At 38.6% G+C, this 22,149-nt stretch overlaps 1 protein-coding gene across 2 annotated transcripts in view; it reads left to right on the top strand.

The window, feature by feature from the left end:
• Window positions 1-22,149, top strand: part of LOC150079010 (transcription initiation factor TFIID subunit 12-like) — a 68,350-nt gene that overhangs the window by 21,084 nt on the left and 25,117 nt on the right. The window contains exon 3 of one of the 2 annotated variants that reach the window (XM_090383815.1): window positions 5,401-5,478. The exons of the other annotated variant lie outside the window; for it this stretch is intronic. Within the exon in view, the coding sequence (XP_090239941.1) occupies window positions 5,401-5,478 (78 nt within the window). The remainder of the gene's footprint in view (window positions 1-5,400; window positions 5,479-22,149) is intronic. 2 annotated transcript variants of the gene reach the window in all.

Here is a 22,149-nt window from a genome sequence, read left to right as displayed (position 1 = left end):
AATTGGAGATGTCTGTATAATACCGAATGGGACTCATTTTACAACAGTAAACCAAATGAAAACAGACCTGCTGCACTTAGGCTTAAAGAACTAACTCAAACATGGAATATTGCAATCGACAATATATATCAGGACATAACACCGCCTGATCCACCCTGGACAAATATCCCTGCAATTTACGATGACTATTTCCAACAGTGGAGAAAGAACACCTTGTGTCCCTTCAGTATTGCACAGTTACACGAAGCTCACTCTGCTTCTACGTCACAGGCCTGTAAGATCTATACAGATGGATCGAAAACTGAGACCCAAGTAGGCGCTGCAGCGATCTTTCCATCTTTTCAGCACTTCTGTCTCATTACCTGTAGAATGCAGTATCTTCACTGCTGAGCTTTATGCTATTAACTTGGCTCTAGGTCATATTACTCAACTTCTAATTTCATCTGCCATAATATACACTGACTCGCTCAGTGCTGTCTCTGCCATAAATAGTAATACCAACTCCTCTCACCCTGTAATAAAACAAATCCATTCTAAATTACTTGTGTGTAATGAGTCAAACCAAACTGTGACATTCTGCTGGATTCCAGGTCATTCTGGGATAGCAGGAAATGAAAGAGCAGATCTTGCAGCCAAACAACCAGATACTACTCGTTTGCAGACTTTTCGAATCCCATATACTGATTATAAACATATCATCCATAAAGCATGTTACAATACCTGGTCATTAATCTGGAGAGGTTATCCAGGAAACAAATTATACCAAATAAAACCAGAACCAAAGCTATGGCCCTCCAGCTTCCAGAAAAGCAGACGAGAAGAAACAATTTTAGGAAGGCTCAGGATTGGGCATACTTATCTGTATCTATTGACTAATGACAGCGCTCCACAATGTACATCATGTCAAGTACAACTGACCATTCGCCATTTGTTAGTGGACTGTCCCCACTTTCAGAACATCCAGTTAGATACTTTTAAATCAATTGCTAAAACACAGTCATCAATAAATTTATTGCAGATTCTGGGAGATGATTCTAATAAAAAGGAACTATTTACTTTCCTAAACCGGATACAAATATATCATAAAATATAGATATTATTTCATATTCACCATTAGAAGACACAATATGTCCCAAGCAGCCTATGTGTCGTTAAACCCAACAACAATTTTAACACTCCAGCATGTTTTAATTGTGCATATTTTAATCATGATCATTGCTTGTTTTACCCATCTGTCTGAACCCTATTACAATCGGACAGATTTTATCGGACAATCACGATTTGTCACGTATCTTTAAGTTTCTACAACATATTATTTATATATGTTTTATCTAGAATTCTTTATAGCTGTTTTATCGTGAATAATATTTTAATTATACCAATTTATTCTTATATTTTATTCCTTTTTTGACTTGGTGCATTATAGCCTCAGATGCCCGCCTTCTTTCATATAACAAACCTCTGCAATACTCTGAACTTTTGCATGCTATTAGAACAGCCCACAATGGTGCTGCAGGGCCAGATGGGATTTATTATGTCATGATACAACATCTTGATGAAAAAGCTTTGCGCTTGCTGCTGGTTTTTTACAATTGTATATTTTCAGAAAATGTTTTTCCAGCTTCTGGCATCACTACTGTTTTAGCATTTCTAAAGCCTGGGAAAGATCCAACCAACCCCCGTAGCTATAGACCGATATCTCTCTCTCAAGTTGCCTCAGCAAAATCCTAGAAAAGATTGTCCACAGAAGACTCGTCTGGATCATTGAGTCAGAACACCTAATGAGCCATAGTCAATATGGCTTTCGTAAAAATAGGTTATGCTTAGATCTTATGGTCAAGGCTGAATTCGCCATTCGAAATGCCTTTGTTAAATGTGAACATCTTGCAATGGTTTCAATAGACATAGAGAAGGCTTTTGACACCACTTGGTGGCATGGCATACTTGGTGATCTATACGCCCTTGGTCTGCAGGTCAACCTTCCTATATTTGTTCAAAACTTCCTACATACTAGATCGTTTCAAGTTCAGTACCAACATACCCTCTCTACAACGTTCATGCAGGAAGGTGTTCCACAAGGATCAGTACTGAGTGCCACTCTGTTTGCTCTTAGAATAGATTCTATTACAAGACAGCTTCCAAATATGGTCGAGACTTATCTTTATGCAGATGACTTTTCCATCTCCTGCCATTCCCAAAATATGAGGTCTATTGAATGGCAGCTTCAGATATCACTTAATAAAATACAACAGTGGGCTAGCCTCAATGGCTATCGGCTCTTGCAGCAGAAAACAGTTGCTATCCATTTTTGTAGGCAGCTCAAACTTCATCTGGATCCCGAACTTCAAATTTCTAATGTCTCCATCCCAGTCACTAATAATATCAGATTTCTAGGATTAATCCTTGACAACAAATTAAATTTTATAAACCATATTAAAAATGTACGTACTTCCTCTCTAAAAAAGTTAAACATACTCAAAGCTTTATCCGCCCAAACATGGGGTGCAGATCATACTTCTCTGCTTCGGCTATACAGGTCATTAATCAGATCCTGCCTTGATTATGGAGCTCCCATCTATGATTCTGCCAGAATGAGTGCATTATGCTGGCTTGATCCCATTCAACACAGTGCTTTGAGGATTGCACTTGGTGCTTTTAGAACGTCGCCCACACAGTCTCTATATTGATGCTCACGAGCCCCCACTATCGTTACGTAGAAAAACTGTCAACCACCATGGGCTTCTCTTCCTCTTGTGACACTTATCTCTGCCAATGGGGAAAGGGTGTTTTACAAGCATCTAATATCATACAACTTCATGCAGTTCACACTCAAAGATATAGTGATTTTTCCCCAATTTATACAGATGACTCTAAATCTAATTCAAACGGGAGCAGCTGCAGTGTTTCCGAATACCGTTATTTCAGTATCCCTTCCACCTGAATTCAGTATCTTTTCAGCTGAAATATATGCAATTAAACTGGCCTTACAAAATCTCTGTGCTGATCGATCTTTAAAATCAGTTATTTACACTGATTCGCTTAGTTCAATCATGGTTTTATGTAATTTGTCAGATAAAATTCACCCTGTTATAGACGAAATACGAAGCATATTACTAAAAATTGAACTCCATCAACAGGTCATCTTCTGTTGGATTCCAGCACATTCTGGCATTTTGGGCAACGAACTGGCTGATAAAGCTGCAAAAAATCCAACTAGCTTAGACTTAACTAATATCCCTGTTCCGCCATCAGACTTTGCATTAACTATTCAAGCTGCATGCTTGTCAGAATGGACAACAATCTGGCACTCTCAAACAAATAATAAACTCTTTCAATTTAAACGCGATCCAAAAATTTGGTGCTCCAGTATCCGTACATCAAGACGAGAAGAAATAGTCCTATCAAGGTCAAGAATAGGTCATACCCATCTTTATTTACTTAGAGGAGACAATCCACCACAGTGTCCACATTGTTATATAAATCTGACTGTTAAACACATACTCATTGACTGCCCCTACTATAGACAAGACAGAACATCAACCCTGCTATTACTGGTAAATCTTAATAAACCAATAACTTTAGAGAATCTCATTGGTGACAAGGCAAATATTTTCGAATTTTTCAACTTTCTGAAGCAGATTGGTCTTTTTAATCTTTTCTGATTTTATAAAAATTTGATTTCCCTATATAAAAAATGAATAGGCACATTATAGCCATAGTAGCTTATGCGCCATTAAACTCCCATAACAACAACAAATAGCCTCAGATCTGATGCACCTTAAACAAGTATACAAACAAACAAATCCAAATGTGATCTTTTAAGTGTCTCCTGTTGTTCAAGAATTACAGGACTGGAAAATTACTCAACAAAGTGAATAATGTTCAAGAATTTGTTCCTACTCGTGGCATCATTCTTACTTTCTGTACACCAAACCCTTCCTTCATCAGTAAAAATGGGATACCTAAACTGCTGGATCCATCCCTTATACCCAACCCTATATGATGATACAAGTGCCACAAGTTTGGACATTCCCAAACTGCTGCCATCATTACAGTCTGTAGGCATTGCAATCAGTACCTAATCTTAACGTAAAGGCAACCATCGTCCTAACTGTAAAGGCAACCATTTCTAAATCTTGTGAGCAATGGACACTGCAGAAAAAAAAAATCCAGAAATACAAAGAAGAGAACAAAGTCTCGTACCAAAAGGCAAGAAACATCTGCTACAAAATATCTGGAAACGTACATATGCTGAAGAATCCTAGACATACACTGAATCACTTTGAGCAATGGGGAAAAGGTGCTACAGTTTATATTATCATCCAACAACTATGTCTTGTTCATAAACAAATTATTTCCACTTTTCTAATATCTACACTGATGGTTCAAAGACTGGCAATAAAGTGGGTGCAGCTGCTGTCTTCCTTGATTCAACTGTTTCTGTTTCACTTCTGGCTGAATGCAGTAGTTATACTGCTGTGAGCTCCATGCCATTAAGCTTGTTCTGGAAAATATTTCACTCCTGCCAATCAATAAAAGTATAGTATATGTGGATTCTAAGGGGCTCTCTTAGCTCTCAAAAAAACACCTCACCTTACAGCCCTTTGTTAAAGTTCATAAGACATGAGTTGATATGTCTTCATGAGCATCAACAAATTGTCTTCTCTTGGATACCAGGTCACAGTGGTATTCCAGGAAATGCATTGTTGATGATGCTGCAAAACATCCGTCCAGCCTATCCTCAACAAATGATCTGGTCCCATATCCTGATTAAAAGTAAAATGCGAACACATAACAAGCTATTTCAACAGAATCCTGAACCACAACTATGGACTCCTAGCCTCCATAAAAATAGAAAATAAGTAATCCTAGCCAGAACCCAAATAGGCCATACTCACCTCACTCATCTGTTTCTGCTCACAGGAAATGATCCTCTGTGGTGCATGCTCTGCTTACAACCACCATCGGTAAAGAACATATTGATTGTAGCATTGTTCAACAGTGCACAACAGTTGACTTTCAGCTTCCTTTCAATATACAAGAACCTTTTGTCACTCAACAATATCATAGGTAATGATGCAGATCTCTCTGAATTTTTCTCGTACCTGAAGCAAATTCAAATGTATGACCAATTCTGATTGCTCCCAGAGCAGTTATCACATATAAACTCACTTTGGTTGGTGCCATATGGGCTAAGTAGCTCTTGCACCAGAAACTCCCATAACAACCGACCAACCTTATACACTCAGTCAGATTTTAATAACTGTGTGGCAGTTGTTTTTAACTTGTATCATCAAAATTATAAATCCCAATACATATAATCAATTAATGAATTCTTAAAATATTTATAAGTTAATTTTTATTTCTCTATTACTTCAGCTGACAAAATTTTGATTATAGGTTTTGTCGAAACAAAATTTGACCACTTTAGTGCAAGATGTAGATGCCAACATAGTTCTTGATAGTGAAGTTGAAGAGGTAAGAACGAAATCGAAATTCCTTAATTATTAAACTTTTTAGTGGTCTAGTGCTGGTTAATACTAAATGTTAGTTTAATATTGTTACAAGTACACCATAAGATTTGTTTTATGGTATATTTATCTTACACTTTGGAGAGAGTTAAGTAACTTAATATTTTTCAAAAACCCTGTTATTAAAAGGCAGTTTACCTGGTAAATCCATATAGTTTAAGCATAACATGAGAAAATAAAAAGAAGTGAAAGCTAGCTATGTTAAACTAAAAGCTAGTGGTATCAAAGAATGGACCTTAAGTGCCAAGCACTTAAGGTCTACTCTTTGACTTTCTCCACCAATAATCTAGTTTCAAGATTGTAATAAGTTTTTAAGTTTACAAAAACAAATGTTAATAGAATTTGCTGGGTCAGTAACAAATCAACTCATCCTGAAAAGAAAATAACCTTTCTTAATCCTGCTGAGTTCCTTTGGTTCACTATACATTTGTATGCCTTTTGAGTCATAGTGATATTGTATACCAGTGTTTCTCAATCTTTTGTTTAATTATTGCCCACTAAAGGGCTTTTTTTAGACAATTTTTTTCTCTAATTGCCCCCCAAGAAATTTTAAACAAGAAAATACTTTATACTTATTCTTTTTATTCAATTGGTTCCTGAGCCTGATGCTTCTTAGCTAAAAGTTCAATGTTCAGTATGATGTTAGTTTAATTCTAGTCTCCTCTTGAACATATATCAATTCTGTTTGGTTTTTTCTTTGTTAATTCCCTGTGGCGGGGCTTGTAACCTGAGTGGTAATCTAAGTACACTGCAGGCTTTATCGGGTATGAGGTATAATTCTCATCCATTTGTGACCCAGATTCAGCAGACGCTACACTCTCTGTCTGAGGGTTCTTTCGACATTCATTTCTGCTGGATTCCAAGCCACACTGGGATCGGGGGAAATGAACTGGCAGATGCTGCGGCCAGATCACCAGAACCTCAGAACACTTATTGCCTGTTAGTCCCCTATACAGACTACAGGCAACTAATACACTCTAAATTACTCTCCCAATGGCAACAATCTTGGCATGAGCAAGTCACAAAAAAGCTATATCAGATAAAGTCTGTAATCCGACACTGGTAGTCTAGTCTGCGCAGGAACAGCAGAGAGGAAGTTGTTCTAGCTCGCCTCTGCCTAGGACAAAGTTATCTCACACATGCTTTTTTGCTGAGGGCAGATGACTGTCCTATGTGTGAGAATTATTGCACCGCTTTAACCATTTATATTTTAATCGAGTGTTCACGTTATAGACATGAGCATGTTTTATATTTTACAGCTTTTAGTCATCTGACTGAGCCTTATACACTCAATCAGATTTTTATCTGACAATGACCATTTGTCTTTTGTTTTTAGTTATTTAAAATTAGTTAACCTTTATACTTGTATTTAAAATTTACCATTTTATTGCTATATTTTTATTATATTTTATAGATTTTTATGCCTTTATTGTAATATATATATATAGTGTGACATAATGACCTAATGTTTTAGGTCACTAAAATTTTAATTCTGTACTTTTACGACCTGGTTTTGGCGCACTATAGCCTCAGTAGCTAATGCGCCAATAAAACCCAAACCAAACCAATTCTCAGGGCCAAAAGGAGTATAAAATGGAGAAAGAAACCTTTCCTCCACCTGATCGTGACTATTACCAAAATAAAAGACAAAATCCATGTCAACAAGATCACCCATCCTTTCTCCTTATATGTTCACTGTCAGACTATTCTGTGAGCAAATTATCCCCATTTCTAATTCAGAAATGCTTGGAAAATGCTGCAGGAACACCAAAGATGGTAAAATGTCTACAGTCTGGAGACCTGCTGGTAGAAACAATAAAACTGAAACATTAATGAAACTGACCACCTTTGGTGGAATTCCTGTGAAAATAACACCACATGCCACTGTGAGTTATAGCAGAGTGGGACTGCATTAATATCTCAGAGGAAGAAAGTTTGCAAGAGTTGGCTGATCAAAGAGCCATACAAGCAAAGAGAATATTAATCGGGGAAGATGGGAATTAACACCTACACGGAACATAATACTGACTTTCAGTACCCCAAATTTACTGACAACAATTAAAGCAGGGTATCTAAACTGTTGTATATGTCCATATATACCAAATACCATCAGGTGTTATAAGTGCCAGAAATATGGACACAGCCAGGTAGCATGCCGTAGCACTGTGATATGCCCAAATTGTGGTTCGACAGAACACACCCAAACTGATCTTACTGTAACCTCCTTTACCTGTTCCAATTGCAAAGGAAATCATCCAGCTTATTAAAAAAATTGTGGAAAGTGGGGGAAAAAATACAACAATACAAAACAGAAAACAAAGTAACACGCCAGGAAGCCAAAAAGCATATCATGCAGTTTATGCTGAAATGCACATGTGCACAAGCAATTCAACCAAGTGCTTCTCTTGGTACTCAGACTGATATCACAGTCCCTTCAAACACTACAATTGCCGATTGGGCCAGGTCCGTGCTTAGTGCTAAACCACAACCTTCCAAACAAAGTTTTTACAAGAACAAAAAAGTAATACTCCAATTTCACTTCCCCTCAATATACCTACAACAACTAAAAAAGTGGCCCCAGGTGCCAAGCGATTCTAGTGCGTTTCTGAAAGTGTTTTCTATAAAGAGCATTTAAGCAAATAGTTTCTATTTTTAGTTTCAAACACAGCTTTCTTGATTTCTATATCAGAGTAGCTCTTTTGCACTACAAGAAGTAGGCAGAGGCCCAGAAAGGAAAATCACCTTTGTTTCTTTTTCTATTAATACTAACTTCTTAACTCAGCTGCTTGGTCATCTTGTGACACTGTTCCTGCCTCCCTGTGGCAGGACTAGAATCCTGGATGGTAAAGCAAATCCCCAGGGCCAAAAGGAGCAAAATATGGATTTCAACAACTTTCCACCGGTTCAGACAGCAAATTCAAATTCCATGGATTTGCATCAACCCAATGATGATGCAACCAACAGAAAGAGACTGAAGACAGATGCTTCCAGAGTAGTTAAAGAATGCAAGATCAGGAAACTGATCTTGCATTCTTTAACAAATAAGGCCATAGGCAATCTATCACTATTTCTCATACAGAAGTGTCTGAGAAGTGTAGCAGGTTCCCAAAAATAGTGAGACGTTTTAAATCTGGCAACCTACTAGTTGAGACCACCAGCTCCAAACACTCATAGTCCCTTCTCAAACTCACCACATTCGATGGAATTCCAGTCAAGGTGTCACCACATGCTGCACTCAGTACCTTCAAAGGTGTCATCTCAGATTGGGACCTAATGAATGTCTCAGAGGAGGAAATTGTAGTTGAATTATAAGGTCACACAAGTGAAAAGAATTATGCTGAAGAAAGATGGTGAATTTATCCTAACTTGCAGCGTCATACTGACATTCAGTTCACCAAACCTACCTTCATCGGTGAAAGTCGAGTATCTGAACTGCCGCATTCGCCCGTGTATTCCAAATCCAATAAGATATAAATGTCGGAAATTCGGACACTCCCAAACAGTCTGTCGAGGTGATGCTGTATGCCATAACTGTGGCTCGAAGGAGCATGCTCAAGCTGATTGTAAATCACAGTCCTCACTCTGCCCTAATTGTAAAGGCAACCACCCAGCCTTCTCTAAAACATGTGACCAGTAGAAATATGAAAAGAAAATCCAGAAGTACAAGATAGGAAAAAAAAATCCTTGCTTCTAATTTTCAGAAGCAAGAAAACAAATACAGCAACTGATGCCAAAACATACATATGCTGATGCTGCTAAAAGATTTCATACAATATCAGTTCAGACTGAAACACCAATACCACCACCAAGCATCTCTATTTCTGAATGGGCTTGATCTGTACTCTCTTCCATGCCCCAGTCCTCAAAGCAACAGCTACTCAAAGAGAAAACTTTGATCTCATTAACAAACAAGCAGCATGCTGAATCTTCTTCCGCTATGGACACAAATGAGTCTTGCAATCAAGAAGAAAATGAAACCATTCTTGAAATCCATCCAGAGGGTGAAATAAATACCAGACCTGTTTTTTCAAAGAGACAAAATGAAAATTGACTGAAACAGACTTCCAAAAAGCAGATAGACAGAGCTTCTCCATTTAAATCCGAACAATGAAAAACATCGTCCAATGGAACTGCGGAGGCTTTTGCAGCAATATTGACGACATCCATGAGATAATTATGAACCATAATCCAATTGGAATCTGCTTACAAGAGACATATTAACACCTCAGGTGTTTCCCTCGATAAAAAAATGATACTCTTTCAGCAAGACAGACCTGCTACCACTAATGCTCATGGACGGGTAGCCATACTCGTAGACTCAAGAGTCCCTTGTAAATGCATTCCATTACAAGCTGCTATTGAAGCTGTTGCCACACGAATAGCGATTGACATTACTCAAACACTAGTTTCTATCTACCTGATGCCCAGTTATCCTTGTACTGTTCAAGAACTTGAAGATCTCATTCTGCAATTGCCAATCCCTTTCTGTTTATTGGGTGACTTCAATGGACACAATCCATTGTGGGGATCTCCCAATGCAGATGCATGAGGACAACTCATTGAAATGCTTGTCAACAGACAAAATCTAACCATATTAAATACTGGCTCACCAACTTATCTCCACCTCCCAACAGGAACAGTCTCTACAATAGACCGATCTATCTGCTCTGAAATCCTCTTCTCTAGTTTTGAGTGGGCAGCTCTGGACAATCCGCTCAACAGTGACCACTGCCCGATAATCTGTAAAATACAAACTTCACACTGCATACTTCACACAAAATGGAAATTTTCCAAGGCAAATTGGACAAAGTATGCTTCTCGTGTATCCTTCAACAATCAGGTCATTGAATATCATCCAGTTGACAAAGCTGCTAACCATATTACAAAACAGATCCTAACAGCTGCATCTATTGCCATCCCACGATCACAGTCAAGCATCCGTAGAAGCAGAAACTATTGGTGGAATGAGGACTGTAAGAATGCAAAAAAAAAAAAAAAAAAAAAAAACTGTGTGGAATTTATGCCGCAAATATCCTACCACTACTAACCTTATAAACTACAAGAAACTTAGAGCTAAGGCCTGCCCTATTAGGAAGAAAGCAAAAAAAAGACTTTGGTTTGATTCACAACTGAAATTAGTAAAAATACTGACGTAAGAATGATATGGAGAAAAATAAGTCAACTAAATGGAAAATTTTCCCCATTGTCCTCCCCACTTATCACCTGGAATGGGCTAGAGCTGTCTAATCCTGCAGAGATTGCAGATGTTCTAGGGACTGTATTTTGACAGTTATCTGAATCGATGTCATGTGAACCATCATTTCAGAAGAGTAAGACTTCAGCCGAAAAACTCACATCTAAATTTCAGAACCAAATCCTTTCTACCATACAATCAACCACTCACTATGCTAGAACTTCAAGAGGTTCTATCCACTGCAAAGAACAGTGTTGCTGACCCTGATGGAATATACTACATAATGCTACAACACCTAGATAATAAATCCACTATCTTCGCTACTGATTTTCTATAATCGCATCTTCATGGAACATTCATTCCCCAGTTCCTGGTGTCACTCTTTTGTACTGGCAATACCCAAACCAGGGAAAGATCTCTATTCCTAATAATTATAGACCCATTTCTCTCACCAGCTGCTTAAGTAAAACCCTAGAAAAAATAATACGCTGTCGACTAACGTGGTGCCTAGATTCCCAAAATATATCCGATAAACAATTTGGTTTCAGAAAAAACCGTTCATCCCTGGATCTCATGATCAAAAAGCAGAAACAAATATCAGGAATGTATTTATCCAAAATGAACATCTTGTCATGGCATGTCTCAATATAGAGAAAGCCTTTGACACCACTTGGCGTTTTGCTATCCTGAAAGATCTTCATTCCCTGGGTCTGAGAGGTCACTTACCTTACTTCATACAGAATTTCCTACAGCAGAGGACCTTTCAAGTTTGGCCCCGGGTGCCAAGCGTTTGTTCTTAGTGATTTATCTGTGCCTTACAGTGCGATTTCCAAAAAGAGATATATATATATATATATATATATATATATATATATATATATATATAGTTCTTTTACGTTCCTCTCGTTAAATAATCTATTTATTTTATAACCCCCCCTTGCTGCAAAAGTACCTATTCAGAGCAAGAAAGGAAAGCCACCTTTCTTTTTTCTCATAGTTTTATTACTAACCCCCCCCCTACTACTTTTCGCTTGGTCACACCAGGCACTGTTCCTGCCACCCTGTTGTGGGGCCAGAAACCTTGGCAGAAAAGCTCATCTGCCAAGGGCCAAAAGGAGAAAAGATGGAGAAAAATGTTTATCCACCTTTAGAGCCGACAAGCTCTCGGCCACAGACTGAAACTGATTATGACAGTTCACAACCCAAGAGGTTGAAAACAGACTCAACAACAAAAGTTTCCTTCCTTTCTAATATTACATTCACTTTCAGGACAACCTCTCAGCAAATTATCTCCTTTCCTCATCCAGAAACACCTGGAGAGTATTGCAGGATCTCCGTAGACTGTGAAGAGGCTGCTATCTGGAGACCTACTTTTAGAAACAACAAAAGAATAGACATTCAGAGAAACTCTTAAAACTTTCAAATTTTGCTGGGATACCAATTAAAGTATCTCCCTATGCTACTTTAAATGCATCCAAAGGTGCGATTTCTAACTGGGATCTGTTGAACGTGACAGAGGATGAAATAACTCAAAAACTTTATTATCAAAAAGAATCATGATTAAAAAAAGAAAACCTTATGCCTACCAGGAATATTATTCTTACATTTAATTCCCCAAACCTACCATCAACAGTAAAAGCTGGCTATATACTTTGCTGTGTTTGCCCGTATATTCCCAATTCCTTGCGCTTCTACAAGTGCCAAAAGTATGGTCACTCTCAGACAACATGTAGAGGAAACCCAGTTTGTCCCAACTGTGGATCTTCCGATCACACTCAGTCTGAATGTTTGGCAACAGAAAAGACATGTCTGAACTGTAAAAGTAACCATCCTGCATATTCTAAAACTTGTGAGAGATGGAAAACTGAGAAACAAATTGTTAAATATAAGGTTGAGAACAAGGCAAGCTTTCAAAAGCAAGGAAAATAATTGCTCCTACTATGCCCAAACGTACCTATGCAAATGTTTCAAAAAAACAACAAACAGTGTCCACCCAAACTGATGTTACCGTCCCCTCAAACATATCAGTCTCCGACTGGGCTAGAGCTGTCCTCTCTCAGCAACAGTCCAGTATCCCTAAGCACTCAGACCAGGCAAGTAACACTCCTCTTACAATACCATTGACATCTCCTACTCCTCCAGTGATTGCTAGTACATTACATACTCAAGAATATCCAAGAATCATCCACGGATGCTGATTATTCTTACAACCAAGACGATCCACTTCTAGAAATACATGTTGAAAAAGATATGGACATTGGACGGCCTACATTTCCAAAAAAAGACAAACAGAAGACACCGCCATATTGAAAAAGCAGTCAGATGCAGCTTCTTGTGATCATCTCAAGTAATGCCTTACATTTTACAATGGAAATGCAGACGACCTCGTAGCAATATCGACGATATTCATTACCTTATTCATCACTATTTTCCAGTTGGTTTCTGCTTACAGGAAACTATTTAAATTCTCAAATTTCTACCTCCATAAAGAACTACTCTATATATCAAAAAGATCGCATTACATCGAATACTGCCTGTGGTGGTGTAGCCATCTTGATCAACTCACAGATCCCAGCCAAACAAATTGTTCTTCAAACAGAAATTGAAGCTGTTGCTGTACGTTTCATTACACAGATTGCAATAACGTTTGTTTCAATCTATCTTGCACCAAATCACACTGCTTATTACAAAGATCTTGAAGATCTTCTAATGCAGTTACCTCCCCCTGTCTGTCTATTGGGAGATTTCAATAGCCATCACCCCTTATGGGGATCTTCTAAATTAGATAGATATGGGCGACTAATTGAAACCCTTCTGGATAAGCAAAACTTTACCATCCTTAATACTGGTGGACCGACTTACATAAAATTGCCAACTGGATCAACTTCTGCAATTGATCTCTCGATTTGCTCCCCGATACTGTTTCCAGTCATGGAATGGTCTGTTATGGATGATCCCATGTGCAGTGACCATTTTCCAATTATATGTAATCTGCTCACTACACAACCACCTTTACTAAAACCTTACAGGAAATGGAAATTCTCTCAAGCCAACTGGGTAAAATTTCTGTCAGCAATTACACTGTATGAGGAAATTATACAATTACAACCCATAGATGAAGTGACAGAATATATCAAATCCCAGTTGCTGTCAGCTGCTAAAAACTCATTTCCATTGATGAATCCCATGGCCCGACATTTTAACTACTGGTGGAATGATGAATGCACGAAAACAAAGAGGGGAAAAAAATAAAGCGTGGAATTTATTCAGGCGATCCCCAACCACAGCTAATCTCAACTATAAGAAACGAAGGGCAAAAGCTCATTTCATACAAAGACAAGCCAAGAAAGATTCCTGGACTCTCTTTGCGTCCACTGTAAACAGAAACACCTGATTCCAGATTAATATGGAAGAAAATTAGGCAGCTTTCTGGCAAGTTTCCAACCAGCCTTACCACAATTCTTTCGTGCAATGGGCAAGAACTCTCTGCTCCTCTAGATGTAGCAAATGCCTTGGGAAAAACCTTTTCCCAAGTCTCATCGGCATCAAGCTATTCACCGGAATTCCAGAAAATTAAGAACATCACTGAATCGCAACCCAACAACTTTTGCACATCTCTAATCTTACCATGTAACCAGCCTCTTCAGTATTTGGAACTTCTACAAGCCATTAGAAAAACACACAACAGTGCAGCAGGGCCTGATGTAATATATTCCATCATGTTACAGCACCTTGATGACAAACATTTGCAGCTACTGCTGTTATTTTATAATCTAATATTTCTGGAAAACATCTATCCTACGTCTTGGCACCATGCCACAGTCTTGGCCTTTTTGAAACCCGGTAAAGATCCATCCAGTCCTTTTAGTTACTGGCCAGTTTCCCTTTCCAGTTGCCTCTGTAAAATCCTCGAGAAAATGATCCACAGACGACTCGTTTGGATAATTGAAGACCAAAATCTAATGAGTAATAGTCAACATGGCTTTTGCCAAAACAGATCTGCCTTAGCTCTCATGATCAAGGCAGAGTCTGCAGTTCGCAATGCTTTGTGAGAAATGAACACCTTGTTATGGTCTCCATCGACACGGAATTCTTAGAGACCTGCATACCCTTGGTCTACGAGGTAACTGCCTATATTCATTAGGAACTTTTTATGGGGTCGTTCCTATCAAGTACGATATTTTAACTCCCTTTCTACGACATTCTTGCAGGAAGAAGGAGTGGTCTGTACTGAGTGCAACACTTTTTGCTCTTAGAATTGACTCCAATATAGAACTTCCAAATACTGTTGAGGCTTACCTTTATGCTGACGATCTCTCTCTTTCTTGCCATTCTCAGAATGTGAGCTCTATTGAACGTCAATTGCAGATATCACTAAAAAAAAATACAAAAGTGGGCGGTGCTCAATGGCTATTGTCTTTCACAACAGAAAACTGTTGTTATACACTTTTGCAATCAACACAAATTACATACGGATCCCGAACTTCACATATCAGACTTTACCATTCCGATTGTCAACAACATCAGATTTTTGGGATTAACCCTTGACAAGAAGTTAAACTTCCTTGAACATATTAAATTTTGTACATAACACCTGTCTCAAAAAGCTCAACATATTAAGAGCTTTATCCACCCTATCTTGGGGAGCAGATCGTACCGCGTTTCTTTGACGATATAGAGCATTGATTAGATCCCATTTGGATTATGGTGCTACAAATGCAAAAATACGGACACTCACAGACTGCATGTTGAGGTGAGGCAATATGTCCTAATTGTGAATCAAGAGCATAATCAATTTGATTGCACCATTACATATTAAAATTAAATCAAAATCATGACTCAGAGCAGTAAAGCAAAAGGCTCAAGCTAATGTTCTAACAAGAAGCATAATTCTCAATTTTAACACTCCTAACTTACCATCATCTGTGAAAGCAGGCTATCTGCATTGCCATGTCCCGGGAGGGCATGGCAATGCAGATAGCCTGCAGATAGTTTTAGTTCCACTATTAAAAAGGACATGGACAACAAACTTATCTGGAAGAAAATCCAAGCACTTAATGGTAAATACATGCAGTCTCCATCCTCAGTCCTAAACTGGAAAGGACAGGAGTTGTCCACACCGACAGAACAGCCGCTTGGTCACCTCGTGGCACTGCTCCTGCCTCCCTGTGGCGAGGCCGGAAACTTGGAAGGAAAAGTTATCCTTCCGAGGCCAAAAGGAGCAATTATGGAAACCGAAAATTTTCCACCTCTCAAGACTGTAAATCCTGCTTCTTTGGATTTGCAACAAACTGACTCTGACTATCAAACACGGAAGAGGATGAAAACAGATGTACCTCAAATGGAATATCCATCTTTCCTCATACTGCATTCCCTAACGAATCAGTCTTTGGGTACTTTGTCTCCTTATTATATACAGAAATGTCTAGAAAGTGTAGCCGGATCACCAAAAATGGTAAGAAGACTGAAGTCTGGCGACCTGTTAGTTGAAACCACCAATCGTAAACATTCTGAGTCCCTTCTGAAACTTACATCGTTTGGTGGAGTTCCTGCTAAAGTATCTCCTCATGCTACCCTGAATAGCTCCAAAGGAGTAATTTCTGAATGGGATCTGTTGAACGTCAAAGAGGAGGAAATTGTTCAAGAACTCCAAGACCAGAAAGTTACTGAAGCAAGAAGAATAATGGTGAAGAAAGATGGAGAATTTGTTCCTACTCTTAGCATCATTTTCACATTTTCTACACCAAACCTTCCTTCATCAGTAAAAGCAGGATACTTAAACTGTCGCATCCGTCCTTATATACCCAATCCTATTCGATGCTACAAGTGTCAGAAGTTTGGACATTCCCAAACTGTCTGCCGAGGAGATTCAGTTTGCTCAAACTGCGGATCAAAAGAACATGTCCATACTGATTGTAATGCTGAATCATCACGGTGTCCAAACTGCAAAGGCAACCATTCAGCCTTTTCTAGATCCTGTGAGCAATGGAAGCTGGAGAAAAAAATCCAAAAATACAAAGTGGAGAACAAGGTCACATACCCTGAAGCCAGAAAGAACCTACTACAAAACATGCCTAAGCGTACATATGCTGAAGCATCCAAAAGACAACAAACAGTTTCAACGCAAACAGATATATCAGTCCCACCAAAAGTGTCAATTTCTGATTGGGCTCGATCATTGCTATCACCTGCATCACAGTCAACAAAACACCAAACAGTAGATAGGACAAACAATACCCCGATCTCGATACCATCCACTGCTAAATTAGATCCAGTTACTGCAGATCAGAAGGAAAATTCAATTCATGTTAGAAAGAAATTATCTGATAACACAGCTATGGATATTGCAGAAAACAATACTTGTAATGAACCTATCCTAGATCTTCATGCAGAAGACGACATAGACACACGTCCAGTCTTTCCAAAAAAGGACAAAATAAAAATTGACCGTCACAAGCAGAGCAACATTAAAAAACAGACAGATTCAACTTCTAATTCAAAACCAACACAATGAACAACATAATTCAATGGAATTGCAGAGGCTTTCGTAGCAACATAGACGATATATATGAACTAATTGATCGTTATCATCCTGTGAACATATGCCTACAAGAAACAAATCTAACACCACAAGTGTCCGTGTCAGTTAAATATTACACTGTTTTTCGACAAGACAGGACAAACAGTGCTCATGGTGGAGTGGCCATACTCATAGACTCGAAGGTTCCTTGTAAACAAATTCCTCTACAGACTGCCTTAGAAGCTGTTGCGGCTCGTGTAATGATTGGCATTTCTTTAACGATCGTTTCAATATATCTTCCTCCCAATCAGCAATGTACGATTCATGAACTAGAAAACCTTGTTTTGCAATTACCGTCACCAGTTTGCCTACTAGGAGACTTTAATGGACACCATCCATTATGGGGATCCCCCGTCTCAGACAGATGCGGAGAACTCATTGAGACACTACTAGACAGACAGAATTTAACATTACTGAACACAGGTTTACCCACTTACATTCATCTTCCTACTGGAGCATCATCTGCAATAGACCTCTCAATCTGCTCTCCGATCCTCTTCCCAAGTGTCAAATGGACAACACTTGACAATCCTCTCAACAGTGATCACTATCCAGTAATATGCAGAATTCAAACCACGATTTCCAAAACAACTGATCCACAAATGAAATGGAAATTTTCTAAAGCAGACTGGACAAAATTTAAAAGTCATATCTCTTTTGATGATCACATCATTGAATCTGCCTCTATCAATACTGTCACAAAATATATCACAATGCAGATACTATCAGCTTCAAAGGTTGCCATCCCACAGTCTCAATTAAGAAATCGTAGACATACCAATCACTGGTGGAACGATGATTGTAATAAGGTGAAAAGAGAAAAGAATGCAGCATGGAACTTATTCCGAAAATGTCCTACCACTGCCAACCTTATCAATTATAAGAAACTTAAAGCCAAAGCACGATACATCAGGCAAAAGGCTAAAAAGGACTCTTGGATAAAATTTGCTTCATCAATCAATAAAGACACTGAAGCCAGAATAATATGGAAAAAAATTAGGCAGCTAAATGGTAAATACCCTACATTACCTGCACCTATTTTTAATTGGAATGGGAAGGAGATCTCTAATCCAGAAGATATTGCAAATGCCTTAGGAACAGTGTTCTCTGAATTGTCCGCCTCCATCGCATATCATCCATCATTCCAAAAAATTAAAGCCGATGCTGAGAAATTCAAACTAAATTTCAAAACTACCCGCAGTTTACCCTATAATCAACCGCTCACACTATCAGAATTGAAAGAATCTATAAATAGTTCCCACAACAGTGCCCCTGGCCCTGATGGAATTTACTATGTAATGCTTAAAAATCTAGATCAGCAATCGTTATCCTCTCTACTAAAATTTTACAATCGGATATTTTATGAACAAACATTTCCTAGCTCCTGGCAACATTCATATGTAATTGCTATCCTTAAACCAGGAAAAGATCATTCAATCCCTAACAACTACAGACCGATCTCTCTAACCAGCTGCTTAAGTAAAACTTTAGAAAAAATGGTGCACCGTCGATTGACGTGGTACCTTGAGTCTAGAAACATAATCAGCAACAATCAGTTCGGCTTTCGGAAGAAGAGATCATCCTTAGGTCTCATGATAAAGGCTGAATCAAATATAAGAAACGCTTTTATCAGGAATCAACATCTCGTCATGGTGTGTCTCAATATAGAAAAAGCTTTCGATACCACATGGCGTTATGGAATCCTAAAGGACCTCCATTCTATAGATATGAAAGGGCATTTACCATATTTTATCCAAAACTTCCTTTGCCACGGGACATTCCAAGTTCGATATCGGCAGGCTCTGTCTCACACATACAGACAAGAAGAAGGTGTCCCTCAAGGCTCTGTCCTCAGTGCCACTCTATTTGCTATACGAATTAACAATATCACAAACAGCATTCCAAACACTGTTGACGCATATATTTATGCTGATGATCTTACCTTGTCCTGCCATTCTCAGACTATAAATTATATTGAGAGGCAATTACAAATATCAATAAATAATATTGAACTATGGATGACACAAAATGGATATCAACTATCAAAACACAAATCTATGGCCATGCACTTCTGCAACAAGCGGAAAATGCATCCAGAACCCGAGTTACACTTGGCCAATCATCCTCTTCCAATCGTTAACAGTATTCGTCTCCTAGGGCTAATTTTTGATAAGAATCTAAATTTTCAGGAGCATGTTAAACACCTACGATCCACGTGCCTTAAGAAAATTAACATACTACGGGTCGTCTCTAGTACATCTTGGGGTGCAGACCGGTACACCCTGCTTCACATGTATAGGTCTCTAATTAGATCTCGCCTAGATTATGGAGCGCCTGTCTATGACTCTGCTAGAGAGAGTACTTTGGCTCGTCTTGCTCCAATCCAACACGCTGCCCTTAGGATTGCCCTGGGTGCATACAGAACATCACCTGTTCAAAGTCTGTATGTTGAGGCTCACGAACCTCCACTCAGTATCAGGAGAAAGATGTTACTGTTAAACTACTCGGCTAAAATTAAAAGCTTCCCCACTCATCCTATTTGGCCACTACTGTATGATCCGCAGTGGAGAACACACTATGGAAACAAACCCAGAACAATCCGACCTGCCGGTATCAGATTACAGACCCTATTAGAATGCTGGAATATTTCCTTTCGTAATATCATCAGAGATTTAAAAGACCCGGATCCCCCATGGATTACCTTAACTCCTTCATATGATGATTACTTTGAAAAATGGGGAAAAGGTGCTGTAGCAGATGTTAACATCAGACAATTGCATCTTGTCCATGAAGAAAATTATTCCCACTTTTCTAAGATCTACACTGACGGTTCAAAGTCTGGCAATAAAGTGGGTGCAGCTGCTGTCTTCCCTAATACAACTGTTTCTATTCCACTTCGAGCTGAATGCAGCAGCTATACTGCTGAACTCCATGCAATTAAACTTGCCCTGGAAAATATTTCCCGCCTGTCAACGAATAAAAGTATAGTGCACACTGATTCCAAGAGTGCTCTCTTAGCTCTCACAAACACCTCACCTTGCAATCCTTTGGTAAAGCTAATAAGACAAGAACTGATACATCTCCATGAGTAGTATTGCACTGTTGTCTTCTCCTGGATCCCAGGCCACAGCGGTATTCCTGGAATTGAGTGCGCTGATCATGCTGCAAAGCATCCCTCCAACGTAGCCTTATCAAATGATCATGTTCCCTATCCTGATTATAAACATAAAATACAGGAAATATGTATGGCACAATGGACTCTTTTGTGGAAAAAGCAAACACATAATAAACTGTTTCAATTGAAACCTGAACCACAATTATGGACCTCTAGCCACCATAAAATCAGAAAGGAAGAAGTACTTCTAGCCAGAACCCGAATTGGCCACATTCACCTTACTCATCTGTTTCTACTCACAGGAAATGATCCTCCTCAGTGCATGCACTGTCTGCAGCCGTTATCAGTGAAGCACATTCTGATTGAATGTAGCTTGTTCGACACTGCCCGACAGTCTACTTTCAGCTCCATCTCAAACCCCTTGTCACTCAACAGCATCATAGGTAATGATGTAAAACTCTCAGAATTTTTCACCTACTTGAAAAAAATTAAAATGTATGACCAACTCTAATTGCTCCCAGAGCAGTTATCACATGTATACTTACTTACTTTGATAGGCGCAATATGGCCTATGTAGCCCTTGCACCAGAAATCCCATAACAACAACACCGACAGAAATAGCTAATGCATTAGGTGAATCATTTGCCAGTATATCAGCAGTGTCCACATACAACCAAACCTTTCAAAAAATTAATGGATCTGCAGAAAAACAAAAAATAATTTTCTCCACTAAGGTATCACATCTGTACAATCTGCACTCTAAAGGAACTTTTGGAGTCTCTCAATAAAACATCCAGTACTGCTGCTGGTCCGGATGGAGTCTGCTATATAATGTTTAAAAAAACTAAATAACAATGCACTAAGCTCCCTGTTGAAATTCTACAATAGATTATTTTTAGAAAATAGTTACCCGCAATCCTGGTGTCACTCAATTGTTCTAGCTTTTCCGAAACCAGAGAAGGATCATACCATCCTGCATAATTACAGGCCAATTTCACTGACTAGCTGTTTAGGAAAAGTCTTAGAAAAAAATGGTACACAAGCAACTAACATGGTTTCTAGAAACCAACAATCTGCTAAACAGAAATCAGTACAGGTTTCAGAAGAATCGCTCAACCTTAGATGTGACGAACAAAGCAGAAGCAAACATCCACAGTGCTTTCGTAAGAAGACAGCATCTGGTCATGGTTAATGTACATATTGAGAAAGCTTTTGACACCATGTGGTGATGTGGTATCCTTCAGGACCTTCATTCTTTTGGATTGAAGGGGCACTTACTCCACTTTATGCAGAACTTTATATGAACACTTTACCACAGGGTTCCATCCTAAGCACAACATTATTTACAATAAGAATTACTAATATGACACGAAACATACCAAAAACAGTTGAATCGTACATATTTGCCGATGACCTGATTATCTCCTCTCAGTCACAAACTATGAATGCCATTGAAAGGAAACTTCAAATATCCATAACCAGAATAGAATCGTGGGCATAACAGAATGGCTATTCCTTAGGAGAAAATAAATCAACAGCAGTTCATTTCTGCAAAATACGCAGACTACAACCAGATCCTGAATTATATTTAAAAAATAACTTGATTCCTCTTACCAATAGCTTTCGTTTATTGGGTTTGTATCGAGACAATAAACTTAATTTTTCCAATCATATAGCCTACCTTAGAATGGCCTACCTAAAGAAATTGAACATCTTAAGAGCTGTCTCT

This window comes from Mastigoproctus giganteus, chromosome 10 (assembly GCF_048544385.1).
Source record: "Mastigoproctus giganteus isolate SK-2022 chromosome 10, ASM4854438v1, whole genome shotgun sequence".
Lineage (NCBI taxonomy): Eukaryota > Metazoa > Arthropoda > Arachnida > Uropygi > Thelyphonidae > Mastigoproctus > Mastigoproctus giganteus.
Note: the sequence above shows the minus strand (reverse complement) of the source record. Positions and strands in the feature narration are given on the sequence as shown.